Genomic DNA, 24,819 nt, shown 5'->3' with positions numbered 1-24,819 from the left:
TATCGATAATAATTTTAATTACATTTAACTTTACTTCACGAGAAAATATACATAGTTTATATTAAATTATGTGATAATTTAAACTAGTTAAAATATCTAATTGAAATCTGATCGTTCGGAAAGGGAAGGAAAATTATTTTTTGGTCCGTCGGACAAATTAACGTTAAGAAATTAATTTTAACGTAGCGCGGGCATGATTAGCTCTAAGGATTCCAAAAAGCGCCGCGAACTCGTACGTATCAAGCGCCGCTTACACGCTCTCGATCTTTGTTAAGTTACTGTGTGTGAAACTCGTGCTTTCTCAGTTTGCGCTCAACATCTCGCAGTCACGAAAGTGCCGGCTGCGTTCGCATGTGATTAAACACTTCAAGCAAAACCTTCAGTGGACCGCCGAGGACACCGTTTTCAGGACGTCGCGACACGTGACAAGGAAGATTACGATCGACGGCGATAATTCTGTAGCCGCTCTTTATAATTACAGCGAAAGGTAATAGAAATTAGACTTTAAAGATAGATGGGCCGCAAATACTCATGCCTTGTATCCTGAGGAGGCTTATCGGTACTGACGAGAATTTTCTATTATTCTGCGCTTTATAAATTAATTGTCATGCGACGTATTAGAAAAGATTATTAATTTTTATGCCAATGACACGGTCAGTTATTTGATAAGACTTTGTAATTTATAAATAAGTAGTACCGAAGTCAACTGGAGATTTCTGTATTGATGGGTGTACGATGCTATTTGAAACGTTGTCCTTTTCGACCCAAACATTCCGAGTATTCGTGTTGAACTATCTAATATTCTACTAGAATCAACAGTACGTTAGATTTTGATAAATAATGTTTCGACACAAATTCCAATGAGTTAGTTAATTTATCAACAGAGAACAGAGATAACTACGACTCGCTGGCTGCGATCAATTTTTTACTATTTGTGGATCGTGTAATTTCTCGCTGCTGCACTTGGGGAAAGATTGTTCATCGCTATTGTCGATGATCAAATAACAAATGAACGGAATAAGAGAATAACGACACTTTGTATCATTTATCATCGATTAGACTTGAGATAATTTTTTTTTGCCCTGAATACTCGCGTAAAATGTACTTTAAAAAAAGACAAATATTTAATTATATTAATTTAATAACAATAAGTGAATGCTGTTCAAGGCGGCCAAATGATACAAACGAAGGGCTTCAGTATTCCGAATTGCTCGCGCGCGTATAAGAGACACAAGCTACGTGTTTAAAGAAAGAGGAAAAAAAATAAAAAGAAAGTTATTTCGTTTTCTTGTACATTGCGCCGATAGGCGATATGGAATTTGACGGTCAAGAGGACCTGCTACATGAATCGAACGAAAACACGATAAAAGCCAAAAACGGCAAACATCGGAATGAGCGATAACGCGACTGGCCGCGTGAACGAGTGAGTAAGACGGCGGTTAGATTTTTACTAGACGGCGCACAGACATAATTCTTAATTATCACCCGGCGTGTGATGTAAACGCGCAGTTGCCTAAGATAGACGCCGTTTGACCGTGGACTTCCGAAATCAAGGAGAACGTTATCGGATAAAGTTTCACGGTGGCCGATACGCCGCGTATAAAACGGTCATTACGTTACACCGTCCCGGATCGTACGTCTCTAATTTGCAAACTTTGCTCCCTCGGGTCACACATGTATCTGCGAGCGTGAAAAAGATTTTGAGCAAATAGCTCCGGCGGATTTTAATTTCGCTAATCTGTTCGTAATAACAACACTTGGATTAATCTAGAGTTCAAGGTGTGTTACGTCACGTTGACTACGATTAAAACCTAGTAATCAATCCGTTGCATTATTACACACGCGTGTAAGTATGTGTAAATTTTATTTTACATCTACTTGGCATATTTAATTAATTAAGGTGCAAGGCAAGGTGTAAAAATTGTGCGAGTCGATTGGCACTTGTCTATCTTAACGTTGGCATATTTTTTCTAAATGCTTTCGTTCCTTTTATTTTTCTCGTGATAATTACGTTAAATCGTTATCGTCTATTAAGGTACTGAATTTTTTACGCGAAGAGAGCCACGTGCGCGGTGCATTCGGGCGAGAATTTTCAAAATGAATCGCGTGCTCATTATGTTTTGAAAGGAGAATACGTCGCGCACCGTTTGGATTTATTCTTTCGGCATTCCGCCCCGATAAGCCGAGGTCGCGCCTTCCCGATAATGATTTATCATCGACGCTCTCTTCATTGTCTATTTTGTCATTTCTGAATCACTAGGACTCCGCTTGACTCATTAAAACTTTAAACGAGGGAGGGAAATTGTATTCGTGCGCGCTCGATGATGTGCGAACTCTCATATGTATAGAGATTATGTCTTTTTCACTCTGGAAAAAAAATTTTACTCACACTTATTTCTCTATTAATTAATTAATTTACATTAAATTAATAGAATAAATTAATTTTCATTATTTTCTTTCGTTATACATCGTTCAGTAGTTATACTTTATTTTAACAAAGAACAGCGAGATCTATTCCTGCTCGATCGTTTCCGAATTAAGTCTGAAATATATTTTTAGGTGTTAAATCGTTTAATACTAACATGGCTACGGCAAGCTCGTCAAAAACCGTAAGTACCTCGAAAATTTTCTCCTTTATTTAGTAATACAATTAGCTCTTAAATTAATCGTCGTTCGCTCGTGTCATCAGGCGGCCGACGAGAAACCGCAGGGGGATCATATTTGGCTGGAGCTAAAATTGTTGCACCTCATAGTAGTGCAAAGCAGACTGGGTCAGACTGTGCTGAAACTTACCGATAATTTTTTGTGGGTGGTCGAGAAGTGCGCGGAATGGAGCCTACCGAGGCAAGGACTCAGCGAAGGTACGGCGTTTCCGATTCTTTTACCAGGATTTATTCGGGCACCGAAATTTATCGTCGTCATTTTAGACGAGGATCGAAAAGATTCGGGAAAACCGGAACTCGTGAGGCCGCTGCCGTGGCTCCTGTTCCTGCCGAGCTTGGTGATGCTGCGGATGATAAGAGTGACCGTGAATATAGGTGCCTTCATCCTGGGTTACTCGCAAGTTACCCCATGCGACACGGTACAATTTACGATTTAATATGAACGGCACGATTTATTACTTAACATTACTTAATATTAATATTTTATATTTAATATTAATTTCTATAATTAATATTTTAATTTAATATTAATATTTTTAATTACATTTATGCATTTTTCTCTTTATTATAAATTTTATTATAAAATGTTCAAATAGTTTTAGTTATCTAAGTGGGTACCTAACACGTGGCCCGCTTCTATTTTATTCGCATTTCGATTCTCCGACTCGTTATAATCCTTTGAACTCTGTCGGCAGGTAAAATTCGTGCAGGTATGTCGTAGGTATCTGAGCACCGCGATGAACAAAGGAGTGAAAGAGAAGCACGACAGTAAGGTAAGGCGCGCGTTTGATTCAGTAAAATGTAGCGAAATGCGGCGGCTACGGAAAGATAATAAAATTAGCACGATAATAGTCTCGGTGGTGGGTGTAGGACAAGAGATCGTCGTTCAACGAAGCCAAGAAGGTTCTGATCAGGTCCATTCGTCTAACGTTGTCGAGCCTATCCTGTTTAGACACATCCAAGCCTTCTCTGTCGCCACCGCCTACCAAAATTCACGTGAGCAGCATCCTCGATCCCGATCCAGTAAGTAATGCTCCCGTCTTTAGCGCGCCTTACTGAAACCAACAATTTAGCTTCAAATTTCCTCACGTTAATGTAAGTCACGTGTTGTCTCAAGAAACCTTGCTACTGAAATTAATAAGATGTCTAATGAGGTAAAACGCTTCTTCAAGGTAACAACGACGACGGAAGAAAAATCGGTGACCGAGTCGATGGATTCCACGGCTAAATTAAAAGACTCGGATAGCGAATCGGAGGCAGAGGAGGAAAAGGAAACTCTGAACGAGAAGCTCGATCGGCTCGCAATGGACAATAGCGAAAGCGACGAGAACTTCGAAGTGAGTGGCCGAGTCTTCGCGCTTCCGTTTTAACACCGGATTAATTTATTTCCCCGTCCTGGCGCGCTATTATTCGAGCCGTGGCCGACTTCGGTTCACGTTCGCAATTCGTGGATTTCGAAGAAAACTCTGGCTTGACCCTTCTTCGACAGATAGCCTGTGGCGACTTGGACGATACGCCGCTCGCTTCATTTATATTTTTAGTCCGGTCGCGCATGTACACATATGCCTTCGCACGATACGGAATATTTATCTATTCGCGCTTTTCGCTATCATTTTTTTTTTTTGTTTTCCAGCCGGACAAGTGCTGCTTCTCGAACGCGAGCAGCAACGAAGACGGCAACGAGAACACCGACGACGACATATCCGCGGCCGAAACTCGCGAGATCCTTGAGGAAGCGGTGCTGTTCGTCAATGACCATCTGAAGGGCTACGTCGAGCAGTTTCTAAATGCCGAGAAGAATTCCGAAGTGCCTTCCCAGTGCGAGCCATCGAAAACCGCCCAGCCGGGGCAGGTAAACCCCCCGGATTTTTTTGCGTTTCCGCGATAAAATTTCTGTACGTGTCGGCCAATTCCTTCGACGCGGACGCGAGCGACTCGATGTAACAAAATTGGCCGAAAAAAAATTATATTCGTACATAATTCGCAATTCGTTTAATCCTCGCAGTGAGGGGAACATTGGTGGTATTTAAGAACGATGTTACTCCGCGATCACGCGACATTCATCGAGCTTGTTCCATATTTAGAGATCGTCGGACGAGGAGAGTCGCGATAAGGTGGAAGAGCGCCTCGTCGCCTTTCAGCGTCTCGACTTACCGGAGTGTTGTACGCCTGACAGATCCAGCCAGGAAGGCGAGCCGATTTTTTACTCGCCGATCGGCTCGGACATCGACGCGTCGACGGAGCCATCGGCGCCGGTCACCGAACGTAAGTGACTTGACCCTCTCGGACATCATTCTGCATCTTTCGCTCTGATCTGGACCAAGTTCCTTGGCTGGTTTTTCGCTGCCTTACGCATCTCACAAGGCACTCGTGCATGCATCCCCGCTTTCGTCCTCTTCGCCGCTAATCACCGTTTGCTCGCATCTAACTCTCGATCACGAAATATATCTCTCTGTAAAAAAAAAAATTACATGGAAATTACCGATAATAATAGATACGAAGTTACTCTGTAAAAAGTTTAGTATATGTAAACTTAGCCGCTGCGAAAAATTTATCTGTCATCTACGTGCACATGTGGGTGACGCGGCGATCAACGTGTTAACAATTAAAGATCATAAAACGTGTAAAATAAAATCGTCAATGACCTAGGCCGCTTATTCTTTCACGTATTATTATAATCGTAATAAAATGTGCCTAGAAGATCTTATTATATATAATTTCGTTATATTCAATAATTAATTTCAATAATTAATTCGTATCGAATTCACCGATTCAAAAACGCTTTATTCAATGCGCGCTTTGGATTCCACTAAAAAAATTGCTTCTACTCGTAGAGTAGGGAGTATAATATATTTGTTAATAAAAATTGATAAATTAAATCTTCCTTTTCATTTTATAATAATTTTTACATTAAATACAACTGATATTATTCCTACATTAAACGTAATGCTCGCGCACGACAGCGATGATGTTCTAGCAAGCTTCGGTGGACAGCTGCTGCAGCGATCAATATTATAACGGGATGCATGTAATCGTACATTAAATCTGAACCAATTGCATTACATTTGAAATATAAATTGTCTAGAATGCGCCGAAACAGAGACCACAAAGCCAAACGAGAATATTAACGGCGGGGCTCGCTTCATCTCGACATCAGCGACTTCAGGTACATCAAAACGCACCCGCCGCATCATCGAATTAATCTCTATCATTCGAACCTCAAACAAACTAGTACACATTTTTGTTTCTCTTTCTATAGAATCGAAATCATCCGGGGAGATCAATAACGGCGCGGTGGTCCAGAAGCGCGGCGCGAACGCGGGCAAGTGTCATAAGGGTAAGCGTACGAGTCACGGCAATCGTAAGAAAAAATAGTCAATTGGCACAGGCCGAACGAAAAGAGATCGAGGAAGAGGGATGGAGAGGGAAGGAACGCGAGCTTCCCTTCAAGACAAGAGATCGCTATCGCGATACAATATCGCGCTGTATCAAATGTCATTGACGGTTACGCAATTGCCGAGGATCGAGCACGATTTCGAATAAAAGATATCTGCTGGTCGTCAAGATATAACAAAGATATCGGCCTATCAAGACACATATCCGAATAAAAGTCGAGATTGTAAGATATCTTTGTCGTAGTCGCCTCGTTCGTGTCCCTTGTCGCTTTACGACTTCTAATAATCGTCCTCAGGAATCAAGATATACATCAACGTTTCAGAGATTGCGTCTCTTCAGTAGATTTCACTTAATTGTATATATAAAAAAAAAAGAAGTTGGTTTTAAATTATGAATGTTACTCTCGTATATAAAAAGAGCAATAGCGGCGTTAATTCGAACATGTAGGTTTTAATCTGAAATTAATTCCTTTCGAACGGAGAACAATTAGTTTCAGATTAAAACCTACATGTTCAGATTAGCGCGATCGTTGTGTCGCTTGCATACGAGAGAAATATTCTCAATTTGACACCAGTTTTTTTTTTTTTTTCCATGTAACTGTCTAGAGTCTAATCGATTCAAAGTATGTCGACAGTATTTTACTCTCTCGAGCGCAATCGCGCTTTTTTTTTCTATAATAATGCAACCGTAAAGCGAAAAATTTCCGCGAAGACAATACTTATCACTGGCATAGACTTCGAGACGACGGAAGATTGATTGGGATGATCGTTGATCCCCAACTTCGAAGCAGCAGCGATCCCCATTAAGGGGATAATTAATCTTTTTCCTGAATCCGGTTCGGCGATAAGCCTTCACGATGAAAGTTTAGTAGACGAGCGGATGTAATTGCATTTAAATTGCGGCGCGACCAAAGTACGTGAGTATTATCATACGTTTAGACGAAACATCGCATCCGTCTCGACAATTGCGTAATTGTAATTATGATTGGAATATTGCTTCCTCGATACGTGAGGCGTAGCGCGCACGAAAACATGGCTAAAATTTGCACATTATCTTTAAGATGCCGTCGAACCCGACCCTTTTCCGACGCACTTGCCTAATTTGTGTACAACTGATATACGCCTTGCAAATCATCACGAATGTGGCAAGGAATTTAATTTTTATCGACGCGCATATTTGGATCTTGTAATATGCAAATTTCGAGTGTTTTTTTTCGCTACAAAATACCTTGCAAGTAAAAAAAACAAAAGACTATATGTTAAGGTAGCTATATAAAATGTCTGATAATACTAAGTAAATTTTTTTACGCCAAAAATAAAATAAAAAGAAAAATTCTAATACTTTTATATATACATATATTAACGTTAATGCCGTTAGCGTCAAATTTTTTAAATTTAGTCTCATATTTAATTATAAATATATTATTACCATTATAACTATACAGTTATAAATGTAATTACGTGCGTTCGTTTTGGCGACATGAATACTCGGTACAGCTGTACGTAATCTCTTTTTAAAACAATTAAGTTTTTCAATTGATAATAATTATTAGATATACTTGTAATTTTCATTACTTTTATTTCGTTTATTAAATATAATGCAAAATGCGCACAAAGCTCGGCAGCGATAAGACACGTAATCTTATATCCGCAATCTCTAATTAATACATTACTATAAATTGTAATTATCGTTCTTCCTTTCTCTCACATAAATTTACGATAATATTTAACAAAGATTCTCTCACATTATTATTAATTTTATTATTATTAAATGTATACTCCGATAATAAATTATTTAACCGTGCAGGCGCGTTTCTCGTTGATTATTAAACGATTACTCCATTATTATATCAACCGAAAGCCGTGCGCATGCAATAATACATGGCCGGTGATAAAACATAGTCTAAATCAATATCGGGCAAAATGATTGATAGCTCGACCTCTTATCTCCCGAGGCTAAAATTTTTGCGTCGCTCAAAATTGTATCAATCTTTTTACGAGCCACGGGATTATGGCGCCCGCAATTTCTTCGCGCCCTCCCTCTTTTCCTCCCACCTTTCCTATAAAATTATTAGAGATACCGCGAAGCTCGTCGATTTTTGCGGCGCGCAACAACTCGTCCTTATCGCTTCGGCCGCGATAAGCGGAGATTAGACCCATATGTCATAGATGTGCTAAATGAAGAGATAAACGGCGCCCTGAAGGTTCGACGAAGGAACTTGCGGCGACGACGGTTTGTTCGACGAGCAGCATCGATCGTATTGTCGAATTATATGTCGTATATAATTTTTTTTTCGTCATCGAAGGCGGAATGATTTTCACGAACGCCCCGCGAGCGGACTTCTCGCAACGCGAACGGATGCCACCCGCGACAATTGTGGCAATTGATGCTACGCGGAACGAACGCGAACTTATCTGCGCGGGCGCTGCATAAATAAATACAGATAGTGAGGGAAACGATGTTACTTTATCAAGTGCACTCGTAGCGGATTCCGTTTGGTAGCACTTGTCGGCTAAGCCGCGGATACTTCACCTCGAGGGTCTCTTGTCATTAACGAATTGTACGATACAACCGACTGTCGAGTAGCAACAATTGGCCGATTACCGCCTCCCCGGGATCGTTATTTCCTATTCGATTTCGCGTTCACGCAACACCGCCGTTCGAGACTCTCGCCTCCTTTTCTCTCGATGATCTTACATCGAAACGCATCGCGGTAGATAACAATTTAATTACTATCGCACGCGCGTTTTGTCGAATTGATACCGGCCGACAAGAATGCGGCCGGACGATTGCACAACAACCAAAACAACGTAATTGGAAAATAATGTCGATAACGATTAACAAAAATGCCCTCATGTTTGCTGAAATAGTGCTGCGTCAGCGCGGACTAGTAGAAAATTCCAACCCGGCGGCACACTATCGTTAGTATCTTAAAATTGTTTCGCACGTGACAGATATGACAATCTATACTTTTCTTTTTCCCTTTCGCGATTACAAAGTTGTAGATGAAAGATAAAGGTTTTTCCCGTCTTTCAATCGCACGACACGTGCGTAGTAAATCATTGAATCGTGCAGGAAAGATGATTGCACACTACTTTATACGCGTATTTTTACTTTTAATTGCTTGTAAAAATTTATATGTTATATATTCGTTTAAAACTGCCGCAGCAGCGAAGTATAATATAGATTTTTTCTTATAGTTCGGCTGAAATGGCCAATTTTGTTTTACCTTTCAAGAGAGAAATTAATTTCAATGATGATAATGTATATTTTTTTTACAGCACCGGGGATCGATCAGATTTTCGACTATATTTAGGCCCCCCTCTGATTTGTGATTTGCGGTAGTCCAACTAATCTATGTAGGCGCTTATCGCGCCGATAACGTTGCCGGAGCTCCTATCAGGTAGCCATATTTTTGATACAATATATAGGTGATCGATATATTGCCACATAGTTCTCAGTAAAACGGTTATAACGAGGTGGACGGGAGTATAATCTCGGTGTCGTTCTCCGTGATAATTTTCGTTACCTATTTTTTTTTTTTTTTCTTTTAGTGCCGCGTTGCTTTTCCAATAAATATTTGTCGAAGAGACAGTTAATCGCGCGAGGAGATTAAGAACAAAGTGAAAAATTTAAGGTCTTAATTCCAACAATCGATGATGAGCGTAGTATCGGTCGCTCGTCGTATCCGTCTTAACGTCGGCGAATCCTTTCTGCGCCTCGTTTAAAAATTCGGCGGAACGTGACCAGTTTCGCAGGACCGATGCGGAAGGACGTGCGATGACAGTTCGGTACGTGACAGGTTTTTTGAGGTACGCGAGCGTAAAACTCGGGTCTGCCGTACCCGAAAAAGAATTTACGCGCTGAAACGGTACACGAGGCCGTCCAGGCAATTTCCTCGGCCGACTTCTGGATGAATTAGACGACGGCACGTTTTTGACTCTGGCCGGGAAAGCCGCGGGATATTTTTTCCGGCCTTTGTACCAGCCGCACGAACGAGCACGTTCGTTAATCGAGACGGTGCGTAAGGGAGAGGAAAAAAAAAATAGCGAGAATAATGGCAGCTGGATACGACGATTGTTACGACGCTTCTTGGCACCTGATACCGCCCGATTACGTCAGCAACGAGGAGGATTACAGGTAAAAGTTTACTCGGCGCTAACAATAACTTCCCCTGGTACAATATTTTGTGTAAAAAAAAAAAAAATTAAAAGTAGTCCCCTTGCATAATTTTTATTTATACTTATACTAACGAATAAAACTCGGGATTTTAAGTGGTAATTTCTAGCTAAGACAGAGATTAATCAAACTAGAAAGCGTTATCACAAAGTAGAGATAAAACAGAAAAATTTGAAACGGAAAATCCTCTATAAAGCCTGAGTTTTAATATAAAATTATTTCGAACGTTCGTTCGCTCTGCGTACATTTGACGACCCTTCTTATTTTCTTATTGAAGAAAGTTAATTTTATACAAATACGCTATTTCATGCGGAAGCGTCTTTGTCAACTGATCTCGAGATATCGAAAGGATCACTCAATTGGCGCGCGTTTGCGCGGATAATTAGCATATCTGATTAAGCCGATAACACCGGAAACCGGAAACGAACGTTTAAGAGCAGTCACGCATGTCGGTTAGGCGAATCCTTCGGCGTAGAGTGGTACGCCTTGTTACACCCCGGGACACACACGAGGAGCGAAAAGGCCGCGCGGGTATGCCGACACCTGTTGGTTTCCATCATAAATTTCGGATTAATCGTATTCCGCTGCGATATACGATTCTGCTGCTTCCCTACCATCCCCGTCCGTTCGTTGCACCTGCGAGGTGCTCGCGAAATCGTCGAATCAGAACATCGCCGATGAGCAATTACTTAATTTAACATAGCACCCCAATTTTTATTTCTATATATACGCTTCGTTTATAAATTATGAAAAAATCTATATTATATATATTCATTAAAAAAAAAAATAAGAAATTTCTTTATATATAATAGCTTTGCGTGCATATAGTTTTCTATAAAGATTTTTTACAATCATCTCATATTGTTTTGCGGCCTTTCAATTTTTTTTTGTATACCTGTTACACGAAATTATTCGGTTAATTGACTCTTTATGCAACGTACTTCGCAAAGAAAAACGGAGCGCTTACAATACGCAGTGGGATTGAATGCAAAGAGCAAAGTGCTTTCTTTCCATCTGGAAAACGAAACGCAAAAGGGAAAGCTCGTCATTCTGGCATACTTGGACTAACGTCTTAAGCAGTTCTTAAACGACGTCGGTGGTTGGTGGCTTTTAACAAACCGTGCCGAGTTTAGATCGTGTCCAACAACACGGCTCGTGAGCGAAGGGGCACATTTTATGGAAGAGGGACCTTCTCAACAGGCCTCTTGAACGAGAATACTAAAGAAGTGTCCCTCGGGACCTACGTCATCCGGTCTACGCTAAGCCCTCACGCTACGTTCATTCATACTTTCGCAGGCCCATCACCCCCTTTATGCTGACTTCATGAATGAACGTAAGATATTCTTCGATCGGTTTCCACTAAATTCCAACGTCTTTTCTTTCAACCAGTCTCAGCAGTGACATAAAAAAAAAATCACAGCTTTTCGGCCAGCTGCGTTAAACTTTGATAAACGTTGATTATTATAAAAAAAAAACTTTATTTTATTAAATCTTTTTGAAAAGAAAGACTATGGTCAAAGCTGGATCTTTGTGCTATTTTATTATTAATAATTCAATAATATTTTAATAATATTTTTTACTCCAAAAAAAAAAAAAAACTATGTTTAATAAAAATTAATAATATTTAAAGCAAAATATGTTCTACTTTTTTATTCGTTGAAAATATTAAGAGATGAAATAATGTAGGATATTTAAATAATTAAATAACATATAAAACAATAAGAAATATTTAAAAATTACTGCTTCTGCATGTGACTATTGTTACTTATTTCTTTTTAAACATCTGCTTTACACTGCACCGGTCAGCCTTCGTCAGTCCATAAGTCGCCCGTTCTACGAAAGAATAAATTTCGAACGGAAAAAAAAAAGAGAAGTTCTTTTAGAAACTTTTGTTTATGAAGAGGCTTTCGAGCGTAGCGTGTACATGATAATAACTTTAATTTTTCGACAATAAGCCGACAATATTAGTCATCTATTTTAAGTTGTTCAAAAGGCTCGAAGGAAGAAAGGAAACCTTTTCAGTCAGCGATCCTTTCAAGGCCGTTTTACAATTTTCTTTAATAGCCACTCGAGTTAATATCCGATACAAAAAGAAAGAGACAAAGAGATGGAGAGAGATGCTGCGAGGTGGGAAGAGGTCATTTCGATAGCCTGAGGTTACATGGTGCTCGAGAGCAAATGCTAGATCAAACCTTGACCGCGCGCTTGCGAGGATATTATCTGGACTGTAAATGCGACATCTCGGGGAGAGATTTCACGGTCCCGGAGCGGTGGCCCGAGTTCCCGAGAAACTGCCGAAAAAATGTTTTTCCGCCGCACGTACGGGCGATAAAACGTCCGACGACCGTCGGCACCGATCTCAGGTGGTGCTTTTCTTTCGACTACCGCGTCGGCAGGTACCGATATTGTGATGTTAATGGCGAGATATCCGGTCAAATGGGCGAATGGTCATTCATCGCGACACGTTTCCCATTTCCGGCACACCCGCATTCCACAAACGAGAAGATCCTAATGTCAAGTGCCGTCCACTCGGCTGGCAAGTATTTTCACAAAGTTTCGCCTTTGAGGCCTACCGAATTATCTCTCTCTCTTTCTCTCCCTTCGATCCTGCCGACTCAAGGTGCAAAGAATACCTGCCACCGAAAGAGCTATATTCCACTACTTTTTTTATACATTCGCTATTTATTTTCTACGTTAAAAAAAAATTAATAAGGCTCAATTATAAAATAAGAATTCGAAAAAGGGATCGCTCTAATAATTTACCTCGGGCGTGTTGTTTGCACTCGCGAGTTTGCATCTATCTGGAAATGTTATTAAAGCGGAAAGTTAGGGAAGACTCCACTCGATCATTGGAGGGTCGCAATAATTCGCGGGCACAAGCTGCACCGGTGAAGCGACTACAGCACGAAGGGGGCAAGAAGAAAGCGGGAGAGAGCGGTAAAACAATGAGACGCAGACAAATTGGGTTGCGTGCTCAAAACAAGTTGGCACAGCTATCGCCAAACAGTCGTGGGAGCCCGGCAAATGTTGCTCGATTGCCCGGAGAGCTCGAGACTCCTCCATTTTTTCCCGCCGACGCTCGGAACTTCCGGGATGAGGGGCAACACGCAGGGAAGAGAGAACGCGGAGAAGGGGAGGAAAAGGACGAATCCGAGAAAAACGGTAGACGTCTCGCGGGTCTCTTTTCTCGTGTTGAACACGATTCTAACCGAGTTAGATGACGGAATGTGCAACGAATCAATACGCGTATCGCTCGAGACCCCTCAAACTGCCATCCCGAGCTTTTACAAGCTAAGGATCTTATAACACGCGACACCTTTTCGAAACCCTGTGGCGCACGGTTCTGATAATATTAAATATTTTTTATTAATTAATTTTATTAATTTTCCGAAGCATATACGATTATTACGATATAATAATAATCCCCCGCTTGCCAATATCCGTGCGAGAAAATTACGCATTTTGTAATAATCGCGTTATCGCCTCGTAAATCAATCCGACCGTCCGCGCCTCGGCCATCACGTCGAGCGTTTTCCGGTAGCCATTCGATTTTATTTCCAGATATAAATTCGGCCGAGACGCGGCCACGAGAAAGGGCAAGAAAGTCGGGTCCACCCTCTTCCGCACTTTTTGACTTTCTGCATGCGGCGTGGCCGCGCGATTGTACGAGGGCCAGTCTGAATGAACCGGAAACTCGTCCCATCGTCGTTTCTCGCTTACCTGTTCCCCGTTTCTAAGTCGCGCTTTTCGAGACCCCATTTTCCATCGCTGCTACCGTCAGTACGCGCGTGCATTTATTGTGAGTGCCCGGCGTTCATTCAGGTGCACCTTCCTCCTCCCTTCCGCCCTCGCGATTGGATACAACCTGCGACTCCATTCATCGGCACCGGCGGTATCATCAATTTCGACTAGCCGAATCGGGAGATCAAACGTCGTGAGCCTCTGCCGTTTGTAACCGGGGCACCCAAACATTTCTCTAAATTTCACGATGAGAAACGCTCCGGGCTTCCGTTCGCTCACTTCGGCCGTCTCGTCTCGGTGACGACAAAAGCGGAGGTATATTTTAGAAATTCGTGCGCCTTACATTAATTAAGATAAAAATGATTGAATTTTCATTAAGAGAAAGTTTCGTTGAAGCTATATTTTTGTGGTATTAATTAATGACGCGGTATTAATAAAAAATTAATAACAGAAATAGCTTTATTCTTTAACGTTTTTAACCATAAAAATTTAATTATCTGTATTTTTGATGTCTCTTCTAATATTGCAGAGAAATCGCACGCGCTTCGTGCCGCGCGAAGAAATGTCGCCAGGTATTTTTCAACAAGGGGAATCTTTGGTAATCAATAACCGCGCGCGATACGTGTAATATGGCTTCGGTATTGCCGCGATAACGTTTTATCTATAATCGCGGGGCATCGCGGGGAAAAAAAGGCCGGCAAATTCGTTTCGCATCAAGGCCCGCGACGTTACTTTCACGCGCACGATCCCGTCGGATGATGATACGCGTCGATTGGCAATCGCGCTTGATCTCCCGCTTCGATATAACAAATGCGTGTCCAGGAATAACGAGGGGGTGGTTTAGAAAAAAGAAAAAAGGAAAAAAAAAAGGGGGAAATTAGGTCAGCGGCGTCGCCGACATGCAACGACAGAGAAATTTAGCCTCGGCTACAATTCCGCGACATTTCTAGCAATGAATACAGTTGACTCGGCCATTATAATGGTGGAAATGACTGAGTCCATTGTAGTTATTACAGGCAGGAATATCGTAAAATTATAGCCGAGGCTGGAAGATAACCGTGTATTTCTCTCAGTGCGTCCTTCTTCGCGTGCACGCGCGAATATCGTGATTATCGAAGAAATAAGGGATTGATCGTCACGGAACGCGCGCGTAACAAATGTCTCACTACGAAATTAGTCGTCGCACTCTCCGTCGGAGTTGCACCGGCCTAATATCCGAGTTTATTTAACTGTCGTAACTTCCCTCTAACCGTTTTGCTTCTCCGACTTGCGGCGAAGATTGGCGTCTTTAATATTTGCTTTCGTGTTTCTTTAAAATTGGTACCTCGACGAGCAACGCCCGAAGGGATCACGACGGAGCTAGGCGGACAAATTCACGAAATGCAATCGCGCGGAAAAAATTATTCGCGGAAAGTTCGACACCTATCGCAAAAATTTGATAGAATTTTATTAAACATTATCGTATTATTGAATCAATAATGTACGACGCGAACAAACTTCGCCTCCGCCGTTCTGTCAATTATACGCAAATTCGCACCCTCTGGCATTTTACTCGAGCAAACAGCCCCCCCCAAAAAAAGAACGCAGTCCGGCCGATTGGTCATACGTACATCTCGTTTGCATTTGTGTAACACTCACCCAGAAGCCGCGGCCACGCTTCTAACCCAGTTTTGCGTATCAATAGAAGGCGATCTGAGTGCCGAGAGCAGGAGAGAAAACAGCGGCGAGAAGGGGGACAGGGGGGGAGAAACAGAAAGAGAAGGCGCGAGTGAAAAATCGAAATGACACAGTAAAAGCACCGCTAATGCTCTTTCACATTAACACTCGACGTAAAGTATGCTCTCGGTGTAAAAAGCCCCCCTGATCGATGAAGCCCAGCGATTGGCCTGCACGGCGAGCTGGATTGAAATCAACCCCCGGGTTGTCGGGCGAGGGTTTCCCCAACACCCGACCTTTCTATTGGTCGACCGACGGCACCACCCCTCGGCAACTCGCCCCTGTGACGTTACCAGCCGCGCAGAGTCGCAAGGGATACCCTCTCGTGAGATCGCGCCAAGTGGCGAGACTTTGTCGGATTACGTAGTGCGGGGCTTACATATGAACAAATGTACAAGAATTAAATGCAAAAGAAGCACGGCGCTAAGTGTTTACGAAGTTTTAACCACGTTGGCCGACGAACGTCTCGCTAAAATCGCATCCCGAATTGCGTTCTAGAAAATTAATTATGTTAAAACCGCATTATTTAAATTAGAAACTATTTAGCGCGTTAAAAAAATTTATAATAACTGTAATAATAATCTTGGAAACTAATTTATCTTTCAAAAAATTTATTTTAAAAATTAAAGAAACGTTAAAGTTTAATAAAAAAAAAAAAAAAAAATCTACAACTATAAAACGTCAGATGTGCGTATGCATTTTTTTTAACAAACGCGACTCCCAAAGACGGCAAAGGCGATGAAAAAAAAGTCGGCCGCGTTTCTCGTGGAAAACCTTCCCTAAGCTGCCCGGTGTCGATGGGCAAGGGTGGGATACGCGACTACGAGCCGGAGGGATGACCGAGAAATCTCCGCCCACACGTAGAACCCGCCCTGCGCTTTGAGGGTGCTTGACAAGCGAGGCTGCTCGAGGTAGGGAACACTAGCCGTCAAGTGCTCGTGGAGGACACTCAAAAACTACAAGGAGAGTCCTTCAGCAGCTCCCGAAAAGGTATCCGGTGGCCCGCTCTACGTGTCGCTCGGACCGAGTCGCTTTTTCGCGGCAACCCCTTTGCGCCTACTTGTGAAAGTGACCGAAAATTTCCAGGAGATACGGCGCGGGAATCCGCGATCGAACGAGCGTGATCAATTTCTCGTACTCTCGTACTCCCCGTTGTGCATATCCGAACGGTAACTGTGCGAAAAGTCGAGGGTGCTTCGCGGTAAAAACGGAGATCGGACGGTGCTGTGCGACGAAGGTAAAGAAAAGTGTGGAAAAAGAAAACTTCAAAATGGGCAGTGGCAATTGTGAAAACACTCGAGAAATTTCAAGAAAGATTTCCATGGAAATCGCTCAAGCTGACAAGAATGAAGAAGCATAAGTAGAGAAGTGAGCGTGGGAGAAATATATACGTGCCGTTGACGCTCTCGGAGTAAACGCAAATTAAAAATCCATTCACCCCAGGGGGAGATAGAAGAGGAGAAACTTTACCAGTTTTCGTCCGAGCGGAATAAATTTTCGCCAGTTTTATTCGCGTCACGCAAGACAAAAAGCAGACGAGGCAAGAGAAATAAAATAAAGGAAGGAAAGACAGAAAGGAATAAATAGAGAACTTAACTTCGATAGTTAATTGTTAAGAAAAAAAAAAAAAAGAGAACTAAAGTCGTAAGTAACAATCGAAATACGCAATGAAATGAAAAAGGTTCCTCCGGTTTCATAAACGTGCCGACGTTAAAGAGTGTAATATGCATTGACGCGAATAAAAACCGATTGAATTCTTCAACATTCTCTCAAAATGGCAGATAAGAATAAACTATTGCCCTGGCCGCTACTACCGTATCCGGCTAGTCTCCTGAATCACGTCTGGTACAGTCAACTCGCATTAAACACTAGGTAAATGAAATTAATAAGAAGTCAGCGAATTATTATTTTTAAATATTTTTTTTTTGTGACGCAATAACAGCGCAATAAATAAAAAAGAATTCGGTAAATAAATTAAAAAGCTTTATCGACAACGTAATATATTTCCGCACCGGCACCGGATGAAACAACGATTCTCAATATTCGTACTTAGTTTAATTAAGATATATCACGTTATCGGGCGATATCACCGAATATCCGGTCAGCTATCAAAATCCTTGATGCTTACCGGAACACACGCATCACTTATCGATTAAACCTTGCACGCGACGTGAAAATGCACTTATGCATGGAATACACTTTCTTTTTAAAAATAATCAGCCGATTAATTAAAACATTAATTTCTTTATCTGAATTATATCGACTAGTTGGAATAAGGGAAACTTTACAAACGAATGACGAAAGCTAAATTCGTGCAGCAATTTTCTGAGAAAAAAAATTAATCTAAGAGAACATTAATTACGGAAGGTTGAAATCGCGAGCGATTTCAACGCTCATGCTTATGGATTATCGATCTAAACAAGGTTTTCAATTAAAAAATAAACCTCAATGAAAGAGGAATTAAATAATTTTCGTCGTAATTCTTTGCGAACTTGTAACAGTCGGCAAAATTTTCACACAGTAGTTTTCGGAGGCTGTGTTATTCGAATAAAAACATCCGAGTTATGTCAGGATCGTTTGGAACATACGGCCGAACGTGACGCGATAATGGCTTGTATGGTTTAGGAAGCAGGCTCGAAAATTTCGTTTCTATACGCAGGTTAAGTTCGAGACAGGTTGCTTGTGATCGAACGCTCGCAGGTACTGTGTCCTTAAAGACATTTCTCTCTCTAATCGGGTCTCCGAAAAGGCCGGTGGCTTTTTGACGGCCGTCGCACAGCTTTCGAGGCCAGCTTCAAAAATTAAACCTCACCGTCAAAAAACTACCTTTGTATTCGACTTTCCAACTCGCAAATCCGTCCGCAGGACGTGCCGATTTTCGGCTTTCCTCTAAAAATTTGCCGCGAGCACACACTGAGAGAAGAATATTTCTTGTATGCTTACTTAATGTCGAGATATAAAATTATAGTTGGACAATTATAACTATAATAAATGTATTAATAATAATTATGCGACTTTTTTCGTTACAGGCTATTGGAAAGTATGAAAATGCCTGCTAGAACTTCTGGCTTCGCCATCAGTGATATTTTGGAGCTAAACGATGCGAAGCCATCGCAAGAAGAGCCAGATGTGCAAGGTAATATTAGAATTATCTTACCTTTAATTTTAATAATTTAAAAATAACAAAAATTGTAAAATCATAAAACTAATTAAAAGTAATTTTAAAAAATATAAAAACGAAGCAGAATAAATTCACAAACTAAGTTTCCAATGCCCTGCAGAAATTAATCGATTTAATTTAAATTACAATCTATCTCAATTAAAATAAACAGATTTTTTAATAAAAAAAAATCCCTTAAAGGTAAAAAAAAAAAAAGAGACTTTACTAATTTATCGAAACTTGGTGTTCCAGGTGCCACGACGGTCTTACCAACGCCTAACGACGTGCCGTCGGCCTACCAACAATTTCTTGAGCATACGACAGCCATGCTGCAACCTATGCACGCTAATCTGAACAGAAGTACGCTACCACCACCTCCGCCCGGATTACTATGGCCAACTGGACCGGCACTACCATCAACGTTGCCTCAACCTCTAGAGGAAGTGAACGGTAAGCAAAGCCCGAATTATTCTTTATTTAATTAAAATCTACGTACAAGAGATAACCGCGGCAGGAAATTTTATCACCCACCGCCGCGTGCAACGCCGAAAACGTATTTAATTACATCAAGAAGTAATTATTAATTTTTCTAAAAGAACAGCGAGATAAATAAGGTCGTCTGCATTGTTACTCGCATCCCAAGAAATCAAATTCGATCTGTATAGCTACCTCGCCTGAGACGTAAATCTTTTCGCTTTCTTCGCTCCCCGGTGTGCGAAGCACACGCGCGTTTTTGCGGGCGGAGAGAAGGACGGGAGCGCGGGATGAAAACCCTTATTTATTTAGCACCCTACAATTGGTCCGCGAGGGTTAAGCAGGATCTAATGGCTCTGTAAAAGGTCCTCGTGGGTACCGCGCGGCGATTGGTCCGCGAAAGAGGACAGATGTCGAGTCGGGGACAGATGTGAGAGAGCGGCCCCCCTCGACAAATCGGTGTCGTCACGCCCAAAAAATTCGTCTGCGACCTATCCCCGCGTTTCGGTCTTTTTTTTTTTCGCGGTTTACACGAGCGAGAGATCCGAGGCGACGTATCGAACCGTTGAAAAACGCATCGCGCGCAAATAATTGCGGTTCTGCAGCAGGTAAAGAGAGGGGGACAGAGAGCACGATTGAGTGGATCTCCTTTATATCGAACGTTTACATTGTTCGGTGGATATTACGTTGAGTTCTCTCCGAAGCTGATTTATAGAAAAAGTTTCAAACTGGAATCTAATACTCCCTGAGCGATTTTTCTAAATTCGCTGGGTTTAAGTTAGCGCTATATTTTTTTTCTTCGAGCATTGTATCAAATATAGATACCCCTGCTATTATTTCAAAGAGAACGTATAAGTCTTTCCCGCATTAATTTCTTTTTTTACCTTACGTCACAACAATTTTAGAGATATTTTTTTCTCGCTTTTAACGTCATCAAATTAACAGCTCGGTTGCAGTCTTAAAAAAAAGTATCGTTTCTTTTTCCGCGGCCATCATGCGCAGCTTCGGAGACATTAGTCGGTGGCGAGTGTTTAATTGAAATCACAGTGCGTCTGCGAGCACGGTCTAATCTCCCATGAAAATGATATGGTTGATCCCATGGGGGGTCCAGCAGGGGTGTCAAATAGGCTCTATATTGGGTTCACACCCTCCCCGAGCGGGTTTCAGGGGTAGCTCACAAAAGCATATTGTACTACTACGGCGAGAGCCAGTATCCCGGCGTTGTACACGAAATTAGCCGGTATCTCGGGCCCGGTCGTAACATTTACCTACACTCCGCTAAATGAAGTTATTGTACGCGCATCTCTCTCGTGGCATAATTATCGCGTCAGCAAAATGACACTCGCCCCGTCATTCGCTCCATATTTTACGTATTGTTTAAATTTAATTATTTTATCATGTCGCGCTAAATCGCGCACGCTATACATATATTAACGGCCTGTGTGTTCGGTCGCTTTTATTCCCACGACTAATTAAATTAATAAATTTGCCTCGTTACGATAAATAAAAGAAAAGTATAAATATTAGAAGAGAAAAATCTTGCGCTAAGATTTTTAATTCTAAAATTAAACTCGGCGTAAGCACGAGCATTAGCCGTCTAATGCACCGATTAGAACTAGTAAAAAAAAATCAATGCAGGCCGGCATCTGCTGGTAATCAACGCTAAGAGCAATCGATGGCGTCGGCTAGAATCGAAATGCAGCTGCAACTCGTCAATCACGTAATTGAAACGGTTGATTTAATTAATAATAAACGCTATACTTGCATTACTTCATCCAGCATAATTATTTTACTGGTTTTAATCGCATCGATAATTTACGTATAGATATAATTTATAGAAAAGTATACGACAAGATTTCGTTGAATCTATATTAATAAATTCTTACTACCCCCGTGAAAGTTCCCTTCGTTTATAGCACTCCCTAACTTCTCCCCCTCTTGACTTTCTTACAGTTCTACAACAACCGGACTCGACAAGCCCGGCGATCTCGGACATGTCGTTCCCGTCGCAGCAGGAAAATAGCCACGAGTCGTCGAAAGACGAGGAGTCGCAGGATTTCGAGGACGAGCAGCAGACCGGCAACGAGACGGCGCAACCTCACGAAACCGAGCACAAGAAGCGCAAGCGGCGCGTTCTGTTCTCCAAGGCGCAAACCTACGAGCTAGAGCGACGTTTTCGCCAGCAACGCTATCTAAGCGCGCCCGAGCGGGAGCACCTGGCCTCGATAATCCGCCTAACGCCAACTCAGGTGAAGATCTGGTTTCAAAATCATAGGTACAAGACGAAGAGGGCGGCCAGCGAGCGCGTCGAGGCCGGCAGCAGTGGCTGCTCGCCCAGAAGGGTCGCCGTTCCGGTGCTCGTCAGAGACGGCAAACCTTGCCAGTCGAAGCTAATGGAGCCCGCCGCCTATCCTGGAAGCGGCCAGGTCCCCATGGCGCCGTACATGCAGAAATACTGGTGGTAAGGTGACTAGTCTAATGAAACGATCCGTGGTGCACGGTCTGCATTGACTGCGCGATCGTAACGCGAATCGATTCCCGAAACTGCTACTTTCTATCGCGACGAAAGGATGCGAAAGGAATGAACGAAAAAAAAAATTCAAAACGTCAAAGACAGGGACGATTTCATGTCGGTGTTGAATACGCCGAGATGTTCGAGGATTTGCCTTAGTGATAACGATTGCGAACTCGACGACGTTGCCGGCGTAGCCGTCGGCAGATGAATGAAAAAACGAATCAAAGTATTAGTTAATTGAAAAAACGGCTGATACCATTATTAGACCATTTTCTTGTATTTTACTCGCAGCACGAAATTGATGCATATCTAATCAGATCCTTGATGCAATAAACGAGGTTTCAGACAGAGATGTGTAATAATATTATATAAAAAGCTATTTCTGAATTTCAAACATGTTTGACTGACGGGCATTTCGGGACACGCGTACAATTAAACTTCCCGAAGAAAAAAAGAAAAAGAAAATCGAATCGAAAGGTTTTAATATCTTAACGTCTTGGCCGAAAGTAAAAAAGAATTAAAAGACGCATCTCGTAAATCTACAAGCCCGTAATTTCTTCAAGAACATAAAATTGAGGCGTGAAAATTTTTACGACGAGTATTGATATTTATAAAGAAATTAGAAATGGTAACATTGTCAGAAACCAAAGATCGCTTTCGCGTCTAACAAATTAGTTAAACTTTAATAAACGAACAGTTACGAAGGTAAGAAAACGCGTAGAGGAAAAGTCATTAGATAACGTCGCGTTCTTACGAAGTAGAATATTTGTACAAACTGTTACGCGTTGTAACAACTCACGTGTGTAGATTTCAAATTAGTCTTTGAAGCGTGCGTCGCATGAAAAAATATCTCGTAAGCACAAGGGGTTCGAATTTAATCATAAAGCGCGTAACGTTTAGCCGCATGATAACATTAATGCCCATTTAATGGCTCTTTCAGAGTGAAATAGTAAACTAAATTACTGCCACGGCGGATCGAGATCGAGGCTCGATTGCGATTCGCAATCTATTTCGATCGCCGTTTAAACAATTTTTACATTTAGGCATTTTTCGTCACGTCATTCACGTACCTACATAGCTAATGTAAACTGTGCACGGTTTTTCTTCGTCTTGTCAAGGGATTCGCGATGTATTTGCTAGATTTTCACAATAGATTATGTACTTGCATAATAATTCTATAATTCTTGTCATATACTTTTCATTAAACAATGTTTTTCGTAAGAAACTTTCATAAAAAAAAAAAGGGAACATAGACTAGTTCGAAAATATGATTAACGAGAATGCAATATAGCGTACAGCTGCACGCATTTGTCAAAATTAATTTGGCATTGTTAATAATTTTTTTTGCACATATATAAATATTCGAAGAGTAATAAAATTTAAGCGAAACCCGAAGAAAGAAACCTAGGAGCGCAAAATTTTGTTGATATTAAAATGGACCTTAAACCATTATTTTAAATATAAAACATTTGACTTTCCAAATAGCACGACTGTATTATATTGATATAACGATGTATTATGATTATTATAATACCACGGTAATCGAAGAATTATAAGCGAGATCCTACCATTACGAGCAATCGCAAGAATATCCTAATGTTTCGTCCCTAATTAATTAGTTATGTGTAAGTTGTATATATGTAAATTGTGTATAATATATAGTAAACTAATATATATATATATATATATCAGAAGCATATTTAATAAATTCGGATCTTAAAAAGATACATTTTTATGTCTGCTTCTCCTTTTTAACGTTCCCTTTAAAAAAAAAATTATCCTTTTCCCTTTTTTTTTTCCTGCCTCTTTAATTTTTTGCCGAAAAACTTTACTGGTGTTACAACGTTTCTTCTTTACGTTTAGCAGGGAACATAATAAAATGATACATTTGAAACAATCTCATCCTACGCTCTTTCTCTCGCTCTCTCTCCCTTTCCCCGACCGTACCAGAACCGCTTCCCTTTTTCCAGGACACGCCGGAAGTCCGCGTAGCTTGAGTGACAAGCTTCCGGTTTCCGTTTCCGAGCAGCCATCTTGTTACCGGTTTAGATTTCCTGAGGGCGCCCCATCGAGTCTCGATGGGGATCGCGTTTGACTTCTGCGACTCCCCCCTCCCAGAAAAACTTTTCATTATTCGCATTATGTCACACGCACGGTCGTGCGATCGGCAAGAAAATGATAGAGGATTCAAACGTCTTATCTCACGATTTCCTCTCGCGATCGAAATAACCGATCGGGCAATCACGATTCCTTATCCGATTAGCCTCGCGCAATAAAACACGATCGATATCAGCCCCGGGGAATTTTATTAATCATTTAGGTTTCACGAAAAAAAAACGATAAAGTGCCAAAACAGGGATAATAATCGCCTATATCTACGCGAGTTATCGAGCGATAGTATATCATCAAAAATTGTTATCTTCTAATTTTTAATCTAAATTATATTTAACCGTCTATTTATGGACGTATTATACATATTTCATTTTCTTTACTTCATAAATATTATACGGGAAATTGAAAATCGTCTGCAAGCTTAAATTTGATAGCAGATTTATTTTACGTGAATTTAAAATTAAAATATTATCGAAGTGATAACGCGTACAATCAAATAGCATCAGATTGTTTTCTTAATTCACTTGATCCTTAAATAAATTAATTAATTTAAGGTGAAGAAACATTTTTTTCGTCGATCGCAAAGAAGAAAATATTTTTTTTTAATTGTAATATTTAAAAATCGTCCTAGGATTGCCAAAACCTAATGTTCCATTCGAGGGTCAACGTTAACTGAGATTATCTTATATATCATGCACATAAGGCATAAATTAGGATGCACTTAGAAATATCTATCGCCGCCCCGCTTAGCCCGACGATACAAAGGGTTTTCCCGGGTCCCTTCGCGCCCCTTATCTCCCCGTGCCGCATCACGGCGGATGACGTAGCGAGGTAAATGGAGTGGACAGCGGGCAGCATATGCT

The 24,819-nt window shown here is 41.2% G+C and overlaps 3 protein-coding genes across 7 annotated transcripts in view; 2 read left to right on the top strand and 1 right to left on the bottom strand.

The window, feature by feature from the left end:
• The window catches only part of LOC139111511 (circadian clock-controlled protein daywake), a 131,538-nt gene that overhangs the window by 73,863 nt on the left and 32,856 nt on the right, over positions 1–24,819 (bottom strand). The gene's annotated exons all lie outside the window — the stretch shown is intronic.
• On the top strand, positions 90–7,862 carry LOC139111664 (uro-adherence factor A). Of its 4 annotated transcripts, none has more exons than XM_070672125.1 (11): positions 90–487; positions 2,560–2,609; positions 2,690–2,861; positions 2,928–3,082; positions 3,359–3,436; positions 3,534–3,686; positions 3,836–4,000; positions 4,297–4,515; positions 4,748–4,928; positions 5,749–5,829; positions 5,923–7,862. In XM_070672125.1, exons 2-11 carry the CDS (start codon positions 2,583–2,585, stop codon positions 6,036–6,038), a joined length of 1,347 nt encoding a protein of 448 aa, XP_070528226.1. In that variant the 5' UTR covers positions 90–487; positions 2,560–2,582; the 3' UTR covers positions 6,039–7,862. The 4 variants fall into 4 exon arrangements, with proteins under 4 accessions (XP_070528226.1, XP_070528227.1, XP_070528229.1 ...); XM_070672126.1 differs by having other exon boundaries at positions 90–1,423; XM_070672128.1 differs by lacking the exon at positions 3,534–3,686.
• Positions 7,962–23,569, top strand: LOC139111665 (homeobox protein Nkx-2.2a). Of its 2 annotated transcripts, none has more exons than XM_070672130.1 (4): positions 7,962–10,199; positions 18,725–18,831; positions 19,108–19,305; positions 21,283–23,569. In XM_070672130.1, exons 1-4 carry the CDS (start codon positions 10,117–10,119, stop codon positions 21,792–21,794), a joined length of 900 nt encoding a protein of 299 aa, XP_070528231.1. In that variant the 5' UTR covers positions 7,962–10,116; the 3' UTR covers positions 21,795–23,569. The 2 variants fall into 2 exon arrangements, with proteins under 2 accessions (XP_070528231.1, XP_070528230.1); XM_070672129.1 differs by lacking the exon at positions 7,962–10,199 and adding an exon at positions 15,748–17,567.

This window comes from Cardiocondyla obscurior, linkage group LG24 (assembly GCF_019399895.1).
Source record: "Cardiocondyla obscurior isolate alpha-2009 linkage group LG24, Cobs3.1, whole genome shotgun sequence".
Classification (NCBI taxonomy): Eukaryota; Metazoa; Arthropoda; class Insecta; order Hymenoptera; family Formicidae; genus Cardiocondyla; species Cardiocondyla obscurior.
The sequence above is the reverse complement of the archived record's forward strand: the minus strand, read 5'-3'. Positions and strand labels throughout refer to the sequence as shown.

Coding starts and splice junctions, on each gene's coding strand:
- LOC139111664 (XM_070672125.1), top strand. CDS start 2,583: ATGGCTACGGCAAGCTCGTCAAAAACC. Junction 3,083..3,358: donor AAGTTACCCCATGCGACACG/GTACAATTTACG, acceptor CTCTGTCGGCAG/GTAAAATTCGTGCAGGTATG. Junction 4,929..5,748: donor ATCGGCGCCGGTCACCGAAC/GTAAGTGACTTG, acceptor TAAATTGTCTAG/AATGCGCCGAAACAGAGACC.
- LOC139111665 (XM_070672129.1), top strand. CDS start 17,470: ATGGCAGATAAGAATAAACTATTGCCCTGGCCGCTACTACCGTATCCG. Junction 17,568..18,724: donor CAACTCGCATTAAACACTAG/GTAAATGAAATT, acceptor TTTTCGTTACAG/GCTATTGGAAAGTATGAAAA. Junction 18,832..19,107: donor AGAAGAGCCAGATGTGCAAG/GTAATATTAGAA, acceptor TTGGTGTTCCAG/GTGCCACGACGGTCTTACCA.